Genomic DNA, 11,798 nt, shown 5'->3' with positions numbered 1-11,798 from the left:
AAAGTACAAGCCGCTTAGCTATTGTGGCCACAATCATTAAAACAAAGGTTACATTCACCAGTCAGTAGCATATTAATTTTAAGACATTCAATAAAGCATAGTGAAGGGCACAGGACTTGAAATGTGGCACCAGCACCAGTATGTGCAGCCAGATTATAAAGTCTAGAGTCATAGTAGCATGGTCACTGGCACTTTAGGAAAGGCTAATCATGGGAGTGGGAGTCTCTGATACGATAAAACTACTTTAAAAATGAAAAAGACCTAACAGTACAAACTGTCCTTCCAAATACATGTTTCAAAAGTAAGTCTTTTGAGCTGTATGCCAACAGGCAAAAATACTGGTGACTAAAAACAGTGGTGGAAGCAATATCAAGAGATGAACTCAGAACATCACACAGTAAAGTATCTTAGTTAAATACAATCTTTTTCTGTCGCATATTATGGAATCATAAAATGTCACCACTCACTGAAGGAGGCCATTTGGCCCATCGTGCCTGTGTTGGCTCTTTGAAAGAGCTTTCTAATTAATCCACATCCCTGCTCTTTCCCCATAACCCTGTAAATTTTCATCCCTTAAGTATTTACTCAATTCTTTTTTGGAAGTTATTAAATCTGCTTCCACCACCCTTTCTGGCATTGTGTTCCAGATCATGAAATGCGCTGCGTAAAAAAATAAATTAAAATGCTGAAAATGACTGGTAACATAGTATCCCATACTCTTTAACTTGTACATTAATTGTTAGTAAAATCAGCAAAGTTTTATCATCAAGTCAAAAAGTTTGAATTCCCCTTAAGCTTATCTTAACCTTACTTTTTCCATCCTAACAAGACACAACAGACAATTTCTGTTTGAACGGTAACTGCTACTCAGATCTACTCAGCTATTCTTCGCCACATACCGAGCTATCCTCTTTCTTTCTTTCTTTCTTTTGGGCCTCCTTATCTCGAGAGACAATGGATACGCGCCTGCAAGCCTACACTACCAATATTCTCACACCCCTAAATTACAGTGCAGCAGCCTTCGAATCATACAATCTTTTAAGGATTTTATTTAAAGGTCTGTGCTATTTAGAATTTACAACAGTTGTTCTGAAGTGAATTTGGTGAGAAAGCCTTGCAGAAAAATAGTTCTTAGTTACTGATGATGTGACACAGTATCAAGTGCCAGTCAAACAGTGACAATAACTGTTTGGAAGCAACTCCCTAACACTCGCAAAAGAAAGAAATATAGACTGTGAACATAACAATCAGCTGAGAATTAGGCAGGCTTAATGCTGCTACCTTTTTGTTAATTAGTATTTGTAACCATCAACCTCAAGCGATACAGCAGTCAAGAAAATACCTCAGATTTAACAGCCGCCTGCAAGCACGTGCCTGCCCCGAAATGGCTCTCTGAAATTTACCCAGCATACATACCCCAGGAGTCAGAATGAACTCCGTATGGGATAAAAAGCTTTACAGAATCTCAGAAGTGGCTGCTTTTTGCTAAACCAGCACTAATATTGAGCTGGATTTTAACAAGATCTGTGGCAGGGTTGGGTGGCTAGGGGGGGGGAGGGGGGGTGGGGGGGAGGCCTGAAGATGGGTCCGGATGAGGGCCGCCACAGATGTAGACACTGGGAGGGCCCAGACCTCAAATAATAGAGTCAAATGAATAAAATTAATAAATTCACATAGACTTGCCTCCAATCTTGAGGGGTGGATAGGGTCAAATGCATGTAATGGATGTATGGGAGGGATGGTGGGAAGGGTTGAATGAACTTCAAACTTTGTGCAGTTTGTTGGGGGGGGGGGGGTGGGGGAAGGTCAGATGTAAAAGGTAAGTGTTTTGTGGGGGGGGGGGCAAATGGTTAATGTAATCATTATTGAGGGGTGGGAAAGGGGCAGAAGAAATTTATTTATTTAGTTTTGGGGGGTATGTGCTTAAAAGTTTAAATTAGGCGGCTGGGCTGGCTGCCCTTTAAAAATGGCGCCGGTACCCGCGCACAGGCAGCTGACGCCATTGCCAGGGACGAACAGCCCGCCCCCTCCAACAGATATGGGCCGGGGGGGGGGGGTGGGGGGAGAGGGGGGCCACCCAGGCTATTTGAATGAGTTGCCCGCTCAAGATTGCGGCAGCTCTTTGGCGTGTCTGCCGCACATGCGGGCCGTCATTTTTTGAGCTCACCACCGAGATTGGCGGCGGGCTCTTAAAATCCAGCTAATGTTTCAAAACCATACATGTGGAATGCATTATATTGTTTTACTGCATTAATAGGTGACTGAAAGATAAAAGAGAAAAGACTGGATAAACAGTTGTTACTCAATTATAAACTCGACTGAGAGTGAGAATGTCATAAACAATTTTTTAAAATCACAAGAATCTTTGACCCTACTAACCCTATCAAGGTTAATCAGGAATGATTAATTTCTTGAAGCCTTGTAAGCATTAAGGGAGATACATTTTCTGAATAATCAAACGTCCCTTACAAGTAAATGTTGGAGAAAATTGTTTTTTATTATACAATGATCGATCTTGTTGATAATCAGGAATGTCACAACACTATTTTATGACCCATCTAAACCATTTAAAAAGCGATCATTCCATCCTTAACTATACCTTCATTATCCAAATACCGACTCAATAAGCTTCTAATGCTCTGAACCTTTATCCTGTTGGTTTACTGTACTGTTAATTTATGGGGGTTGGCTTGATAAAAGGGGTTGTGTTTTACTGGAAAGGGGAGTTTCTGCTTGATTAATCTGATCATGTATCAACAAGATCGATCATTGTATAATAAAAAACAATTTTCTCCAACACTTACTTGTAATGGGACGTTTGATTATTCAGAAAATGTATCTCCCTTAATGCTTACAAGGCTTCAAGAAATTAATATAACTATGTTTCTACATAAATGATACCCCCTGTTTAAACTAAGGATTTTACTTTAAGTGTGTGAATATCACAGTCTGCATTGACTAAAATCAGATAATCTTCTGTAATTTATTATCCCGGGAATGCAGAAATGAATTATATAATGTTAGTAAGTGTTTAGATTTTGTGACATCCCACTATCTGTTTCTCTTCTGAATTCCTGTCAGAACAAATTGCAAGCCTCACACTGCAGCAGTCAAAGGCCTTAATCCCAGCCTCCACGGCCTGTTCGGACTAGTAAACCCACCTTTAGGATTAGATCAGGATTGATTATACTCCTATATACTTTGTTATGAGAGCAAAAGAAATATAAGAAATAAAAGATTTTAACACCTTTTTTGCTCAAACATTATTCTTTATGCATTTGATAATCAAAATAAAAATGTTTTTTGGTGTTCTTGGATGAAATAGAGCTTGGGCGATATGGAAAAATTCAAATCAAACCCAAGGCAATAGAAACCGTGGGATGTGGAGTCTCAGCAACCAGCATATCCAGTTTATCAAAACCTTACAAACTGGGCTATCAAACTGGCACCTGGAGAAGTCTGTGGTCTGTTTTATTACATTGAGGAGTAGTGAATGATAATCAGCTGTGTATCACCTTCTCAGGAGCTGGAAAGTGGGGGCACCTGATCACCAGTCACAGCTTCGACTAGAGAAGGTTTACTGACTTGTGAGGATGATGTGTGTTGGAAACTGTCTTCAACATCAACATTAGCAGACGCCGTTAATACAGATACATTCTTGCCCAGATTATCATTTAGTGTAAGTTTCCTTAAATTTCTTCCGTACAGCAAAGGCGCTGCTTCAGATTAAAAGCTATATTATTATAACATTACAGTGGTATTTTCTATTCAAGAAATACAACTTCAAATATATATATATATATATATATATAATTATATAAAAAAATATCCCATATATCCGATTGGCAGCTTAAACTCAATTGAGGGTACCAGCACTGTTTTTCACTGCTAATGGAATATATGGCAGGTTGTACTGATGACTAGTGTTTACCCGCCCTTTAATTGTGTGTCAGCACAGTTTGTTTCAGCCATACACACCAGCCGCCATCACTGATTTTAATCCGCTGAAGCCATTCTGTCAGACAGCTCCACAAACTAAATGTTCCAGCTTTAAACACTAAGTAGCAACACTTCAATTTCAGTACAACGCAGAGACTTAGACCAGACCTGTGAGGTAACCCCAACACTCAGGCTTCCCTCTCTCAGGTATGGCAAACTTAAGCACATAAGAACATTCAGCAGTCAGAATGAAGATGGGTAGCAGACTGATAAAACTGGAGATTTTCTTTCAAGTCCCAGTGCCCGGCCCTGGTGTGGTTTAACAATTCCACTTTGTAAAATGAAGCAAATGAAAGAAAAATTACATACAAATCTCAGGATTGACATAAATCCCAGGAAATAGCAAACACCGTGCACAGTCTTCAAACAGGTCACTGTGAACTCATAGCAATGTTTCATATTGCTACACACAGAAATCTTACTCAATATTAACATGCGGAAGTACATCAGAGCAAATTATTTCTTATTAAGTATATCTAGATAGATCTGAGGATACCTTTTCAGAGTAAAATGGATTTGGGCAAATCACTTCACAACTGACCAGCAACCAAAATCACTTTGGAACTGGCCAGTAACCAAGAGCAGATTGGAGAAAAAGGGAAGGATCCTTACAACCCTCCCCCAATCTACCAAAGATCCACCTTAGTAGTAATCCTCTGTGATCCACTGTCATTAGAATTCAGTCAGCATTATACAGGTTATAAGAATCTCGAACCATTAGTTCTTTCACAGAACACAAATAAACAAAATATGGCTGCCTATTGGTTTGTTCCCCTAAAAGGAAAGACCTTTTACTTTATCCTTCCCTCTTCCATGGCAGCTTTATGTTTCCCAAAGTTCTGCCTCTTGGAAGGGCAGGTGATCAGGATGCAGCTTCCTATGGCATCGCCATCACCTCGTACCACAGCTGACACAAAGTAACGTTTCTGATAGGGAAAGATTGCATCACCATGACCCCACACGGGGTGGAATATCTCACCTTGCCACATTCAACGGGATGGCAGACTCCACGTGGCGGACAATAGTTTTGCTCTTCAGCCTCCACGGCCTGCACTATCTGGTACATCCCCACCGAACACTGCGCGTGAGCAGCTTAATGTGGCGGGGTGGGGGGAGAAAAAGGTCAACTGGCAACTGATTCATTACATGTCAAGGTCAATGGTGGTATCAGTGGCAAATAAAAGAAGAGCTTGAAGTGGCTAGCAGCCAATATACTCAGCTTATCTCAAAGCCTTGGTGTAATATTTCCTTCTGTCTGCTTATAATTTTGAATCAATTGAAAGTGATTTTGTTTCTCTGTGACACCAAAGGACACTCTAAAGAAAGAAGCATTGTTCAAATATTACATTCAAAGCAAATAATGTTAAAACACAGCTGGAAGTTATTAAAAGTATATCATTGAAGCAGCTACAAGAAAAAGCATCGGCTCAAACCTCCTCTGAAAACCCATTTGCACAACCTGTTTTAGAGGTGATATTTGTTCCGGAAGAGCTTGTGCTTGGGTGCACAAGCACAATGGTTGGTCTTTAAGTAACTGACAAGTGAAATCCAAAACAAAGGTAACTGATGTCAAGCATCACACAGGCACAACTGCATAGTCTCATTTCAGAAGGTTCGTTCTACAGTTGCTTATTAAAGGATTTCACCATTGTAACTGCCCTGCTCCTTGTTGCTTAATGTTTGAGCGCTTGTCATGCTCGGTTACAGACCCGCTTAATTTATTTCCCACTTACTGTTAATTACATACATCTGGCTTGGATTTCCAAGGGAATTCTCCAGAAACTATAGAAGATATGCTGAAATTCTGGAGAAATGGTGTGAAATGTTACTGAAGCTTTTCCAATATTTCTGCAGATCTTCTGTTGCTACAGCAGATGAATATAGAATCATATGGCACAGAAGGAGGCCATTTGGCCCATCATGCCTGTGCCAACTCTTTAAAAGAGCTTAGAAATTAGTCCCACTCCCCTGCTCTTTCCCCATAACTCTGCAAAAAAAATTTCGCCTTCAAGTATTTATCCAATTCCACTTCAAAAGTTACTATTGAATCAGCTTCCAGCACCCTTTCAGGCAGTGCATTCCAGATTATAACAACTTGCTGCATAAAAAAAAATCTCCTCACCTCTTGTTCCTTTGCCAATTATCAGCCCTCCTTATGCACCCTATCAAAACCTGTCATAACAGGAGAACTCCCCACAGAAATACTATTTGCTTGTTTGTCCAACAATGGTAGGCTCTCAGCCATTTTATTTCCCTAATAATTTGGGAGAGATTCCATTCATTTCACTGGAGTTATTTAGCTGCATAATATTTGCCAGTGCTGGCATATTGCAGTTATAAGCAGGGAGGTACTGTGCTTGGAAACAAATAGATGGTCTGAGTCTCTTGATAATTCTACTGTTTCCTGATAATTAGAAGTTATTTTCTTGGACTAAAAATTTCAAAGTAGGCAATGTAAAGGATACAACAAATTAGGAATTCCGCACTGAAAAATAACCAGATAATTTAACTTAAGCAACTTTGAACTAAGAACAGTGGACTCTACTTGTGGTTGGACTATCTATGTGGTTTTGGTGTCCAAATGGGTTGAGGAAATCTGAGTCTCAATGATTGAAATGAGAAATCTGAGTTATAATCGCAGAATCGATTACAGAAAAAACTTAAGATTTGAAATTAAGGTTTCCATCCTTAATCCTCCAGGTCCAGGAATTGCTGTAGTTGGAAGCTGGAGTGCATCTCAGGTCAATTCCAGACTCTGGGATTTCAAAGTCAGGAGAAATAGGATGTCCATTTTGCTTCACCAGAGAAAAACTAGGAACCTGGATCTGCCAATGAGGAATAAGTCAGACATTAGTGCTTGCAATCTACAATCCACAGACTTTTAAATCTTATAAATTAAACTTCCTTCTGCAGATCTGGGTTATATTTTCCTCTATATACATTGAAATGATTTTATTAAACTGTCATTGTAAGTTTTAGGGACATAGGATAAGCAGGAGGCCATTTAGTTCCTCAAGCCTGTTCCACCATTCAATGAGATCATGGCTGATTGTGACCAAACTCCATATATCTGCCTTTTATCCTTATCCTTTAATAACTCTAGTTAACAAAAATCTAACACCCGCAGATTTAAAATTAACAATTGATCTAGCATCAACTCTCATTTGCAGAAGAGAGTTTGAAACTTCTACCACCCTTTGCATATATTAAGGTTTCTTAAATTCACTCCTGAAAGATCTGGTTTTAATTTTTAGACTACGTCCCCTAATCCTAGACTGCCAAACCAGCAGAAATAGTTTCTCTCTATCTATTCCATCAGTTACCCCAGTAGCTTGAAAACTTTGATCTAATCACCGCTTAAGCATCTAATTTTCATGGAACACTAATGTGTCAGTTATGTGTTGTAAGCTGCATGAGCTCTCCTTCAAAAATAAAACACTTACCAGATTACTGATTCCTGTGGCCACCTGACCAACTGTAGCCCTTCGCATATCATGTACAATCAGACACTCTCCACTGAATGTGTGAATTCTAGCCTCAACCCCTAAAATAGAAAATCACTGCATTTAGTCACAAGGAACACTGGAACTCAGTTTCAGCTGTCTCAATAAATTGTAATCAAGACTCCAAAAAAGATTTAAATGCTGCACTGCCGTATCAATAACCTTGTGCAGTTAGTGGGTTAGATTTTAACACTTTTGCACTAGTGGCTCCTGCAAATCTTGTAGTCTGAGCTTACGACAGGTGCAGAGCAAGGGAGGAGGGGTTTCCGACCCTCCAACACTTCAATTTCCTTTCGGAGCAATGGAATGGGGGCACTCATCCTGAGAAGTCAGCTATAAACTGTGCCCTGGGACTCCCTAAGCTCTGCGGAGGCCAGGCCGGAAGGCAAGGGAGGCCTGAAAAGGTAAGCCCTAACTTTGTTTTGCAGCCTCCCTATGAATCTTCAGGCTTGTGGACCCTGTTTTCTCATAGAAGCTGCAATGCCCAGAGACCAGGGGCCAGTCCCACAGCTGAGTCTCCATTCCTTCCCAGTGCAGGTCTGCTTTGGGAATGTGACTAGGCCATGCAAATAGGCATGATATTACTTGTTAATATCACAATTCATGTAATCCCCTTCTGCCAGTACAATTAAACAACATAAGGACTCAAGGAGAATTATGGCCAATACATGATTTGAGTTTTAATTTTTTTAGCACGAACATCACGCATTGTATTAATCTTAACATCCTGCAGACATGTTAAGAGACACATCACACAGTCTGCGATATATGATATCTCAGAATTAGTCCAAATGTTCATCAACCATTGAATGAAGAAATGTTCCTGTTTTAAATTTACTTTTTATTAAACCTGATGTCATAAATCACACAATTTATTAAGATCGTGAACCCAGAATCTGCCACTGCCTTTGGACATCACTCAGAATTTGTGATTGTACATAATCGAGAGAAATTTAATGTTTTACTATTTTGATATCATTACAAGGATCATTTCAGCAAGCTTTCCAGAATCAAATCATGTAAGTAATCACATCAGAGTTTACTTTATTGATTGATATCAGGGAATGTTAAATATTTCTGTATATTAATATCCAATATAAGGAAGCATAAATATTTTTGATACTCAACGCTATCATGGTACCTGCCAGATTATTCCAAATATTTATCACTTTTTAAGTAAAGACATTTTCCGAAGAAAGGTTTTAAATACTTTTCACTCATTTAAACCTCTGCTTTTTTTTAATCCTATTGACCTGAGGTATCTTGAAGTGATATCTTAGATTCACCTAGTTACACCATTTAATACTTTACAAAGGTGAAATCAGTCTTGGGCGGCAGCGTAAACTGTGAGATAGCAAACTGGCTGCCCATTTTATACTTTGCACAATTATTATTTCAATGGCAGCCTATAGAAAAGAAAATCAGGCAGGGTGTAAGGCAGGCGGCTCATAGTGCTTTGCCCAAGCTAAATTTCACCCTCTATGTATCTTGATGAGGACCATCTCTCCTCAACTTTACTTCCCTCAAGATTCAGATAATGTTGGTCACCCCACATCCATGATTTACAATATCACCTAAACACTCATTCGTGTTACAGCTTGATGATACTCTGGTGGGCCTCCAGTTATTGTCTATACAGTTTTCAAATGGGAGTTCTTACTAGGCCAAGTGTTTAGCTTACCATTGAAGAGGCTTGGCATGTCCTGCTGGTGATCTAGTCGTTGACTGAGGCTAAAGCTAGCACTGTGTCCATCAGTCTGACTGTTCCATGACATTGAGTGAATTCCAGAACTGTAGTTACCACTCAGGCTGGGCATTCCTTTCTGGGAATCCTGGAAAAAGACCATATATTCCAGGTTAAATGTCAGATGCAGCACTGGAATTTCTTAGTGTGAAACACCACTGTATCTTTTGTAGTTAACAAAAACTTCTTTGTTGTGGGCTACCCAGCCCTCTATAGCTCAGACATGACCTATAGTTATTAAAATAAAATTACATTCTTTAGTATCAACCCTTCAAAGATTCTGCTTCTGCATCTCAATAAGGAACAAAGGCTGGGATTGATAACTGTAATGCCAAAAAGTTGCTTAGGAATGAAGTGCCAGGTAGAGTCCTGTGTACTGATGGGAGTTTGTTGGTAGCACGTTCCATTCCAATGTTACATTCTTATCCATGACAGATTCACGCAAATATCCATCTCAAACGAGACCCGGACAACATTCAGGCTTGAGCTGTTATGTGGCAAGTTAGATTCATGCCACACAAGTGCCAGGCAATGACCATCTCCAACGAGAGAGAATCTAAGCATCTTCCCTTGACATTCAATGCCATTACCATCGCAGAATTCCCCACTTTCAACATCCTGGGTTACCATTGACCAATAACTGAACTGGAAAAGCCATAGAAATACTGTGGCTACAAGAGCAGGTCAGAGGCTGGGAATTCTGCAGCAAATAACTCACCTCCTAATTCCCCAAAGCCTGTCCACCACTTATGAGGCACAAGTCAGGAGTGTGATGAAATACTCGTCATTTGCCTGGATAGGTGCGGCTTCAACAACACTCAAGAAGCTCAACACCATCCAGAATAAAACAGCCCGTTTGATCGGCAGCCCATCCACCAACTTAAACATTCACTCCCTCATCCACTGATGCACAGTGGCTGCAGTGTGTATCATATACAAGATGCACTGCAGCAACTCACCATGCCTCCTTTGACAGCACCTTCCAAACCTGCGACTTCTATCACCTAGAAGGACAAGGGCACCAAACGCATAGGAACACCACCACCTGCAAGCTCCCCTCCAAGCCAGACACCATCTTGATTTAGAACTATATCACCATTCCTTCACTGTCGCTGGATCAAAATCCTGGAACTCCCTTCCTAACAGTTCTATGGAAGTACCCGCACCAGATGGACTGCAGTGGTTTCAAGAAGGCGGCTCACCACAACCTTCTCAAGAGCAATTAGCGATGGGCAACAAATGCTGGTCTTGCCAGTGAGGCCCACTTGCCATGAAAGAATAAAAAAAGTATTAAAAATCTTACGTCTGTTCGCACTTACTTTTTGCAGTCATACCTTTGTGCCAATTGTTTCCAATTATAACTTCCTATGTTTACATTTATCATGGAAAATGCCGATATAAACCTGCTGTGTTGTAATTATCCCCTCCCACCAGTACTGGCACTGTTGCCTTTCAGTTTGGTGTCTCTCAGCTCCTCAGCCTGTACTACAGAGAGATTCCTGTGTTCCAACCAACTCCTACTTGACTGCTTTCCAAACTGCTGCTGTTCATTTTACTATAAGGAACATAAAATCAAAATATATAAAACTAAGGACAGATACTAATCCGCCCAATGGGAAACTGGTGGGTTTGGATACTTCCCCATTTTACATCCCACCTAATTCACTTTCCACTGAGTGGCCAATCTGATCCCATCAATTTCCCACTGGGAAAATTGGGCCAAAATTTCTCCCCTAGTCTTGACTCCCCTGTGCAATTCCATGTGAGATTAACAGTTTTAAAAGAATACATTGATTTACATATTTTTGCCACTACTCTGCTTGTTGCCCTTATCAAAAATCTACTGAGTGATAACGTGATAGATCTGTGCAGCGTGGCAATAGGCTGGTTTTACCTTGTCATAATCATCCATTATACTGTATGCGTCGCTGCTTAACACATCCAATATGTGGTCCTCCAACTTTTCTGGGAACACTTGAGATAGGTTGGAAAGTAGAAATTCTGAAACAGCAATTCAAAAGATTAACATGAGGAAAAAATGGTCAAGACAGCAAACCAGAGTTTCAACTGTGAGCCGCAGAGTCATTCAGGCTAAACAGATCACAGCATTTGTTTGCAAGTGGTCAATTACATCACCATGGTAGAAATCTGGATAATACTTGCTGCTAAATAAGAAATACTGACGGAAAATAATGTGTCCTCAATTAAGTAGCAACAGGTATCTCAATTCAACCATCTCCTATATTCTATTCCCTGTTCAAAAAAAAAAAGACTTGCATTTATACAGTGTGTTTCACCAAACCAGGACATCCAAAGCAGGATAGCCATAGAGTCATATACAGCACAGGAAGAGGGCATTCAACCCATCAAATCCATGCTGGCTCTCCACAGAGCTATGCAGTCAGTCACACTCCCCAGCTCAATCCCCATAGCCCTGTGAGTCTATTTCTCTCAGGTGGCCATCCAACTTCCTCTTGAAGTCATTGATCATCTCTGCTTCCACCACTCTTGTGGGCAGCGAGTTTCAGGTCATTACTAGCCACTGTGTAAAA

General features: G+C 40.3%; 1 protein-coding gene across 3 annotated transcripts in view; it reads right to left on the bottom strand.

Moving 5' to 3' along the window:
- Window positions 1-563: 563 nt before the first annotated feature.
- map3k14a (mitogen-activated protein kinase kinase kinase 14a) overlaps window positions 564-11,798 on the bottom strand; it is a 56,340-nt gene continuing 45,105 nt past the window's right edge. For all 3 annotated transcript variants that reach the window (XM_068013184.1, XM_068013183.1, XM_068013185.1), the window contains exons 13-16: window positions 11,141-11,247; window positions 9,184-9,334; window positions 7,443-7,543; window positions 564-6,824 (exon numbers count right to left, since the gene is read on the bottom strand). In XM_068013184.1, the coding sequence (XP_067869285.1) occupies window positions 6,660-6,824; window positions 7,443-7,543; window positions 9,184-9,334; window positions 11,141-11,247 (524 nt within the window). In that variant the 3' untranslated portion in view covers window positions 564-6,659. The remainder of the gene's footprint in view (window positions 6,825-7,442; window positions 7,544-9,183; window positions 9,335-11,140; window positions 11,248-11,798) is intronic.

The sequence above is a fragment of the Heterodontus francisci genome, chromosome 33 (genome assembly GCF_036365525.1).
Source record: "Heterodontus francisci isolate sHetFra1 chromosome 33, sHetFra1.hap1, whole genome shotgun sequence".
NCBI lineage: Eukaryota > Metazoa > Chordata > Chondrichthyes > Heterodontiformes > Heterodontidae > Heterodontus > Heterodontus francisci.
This window is presented reverse-complemented; position numbering and strand designations above follow the sequence as displayed.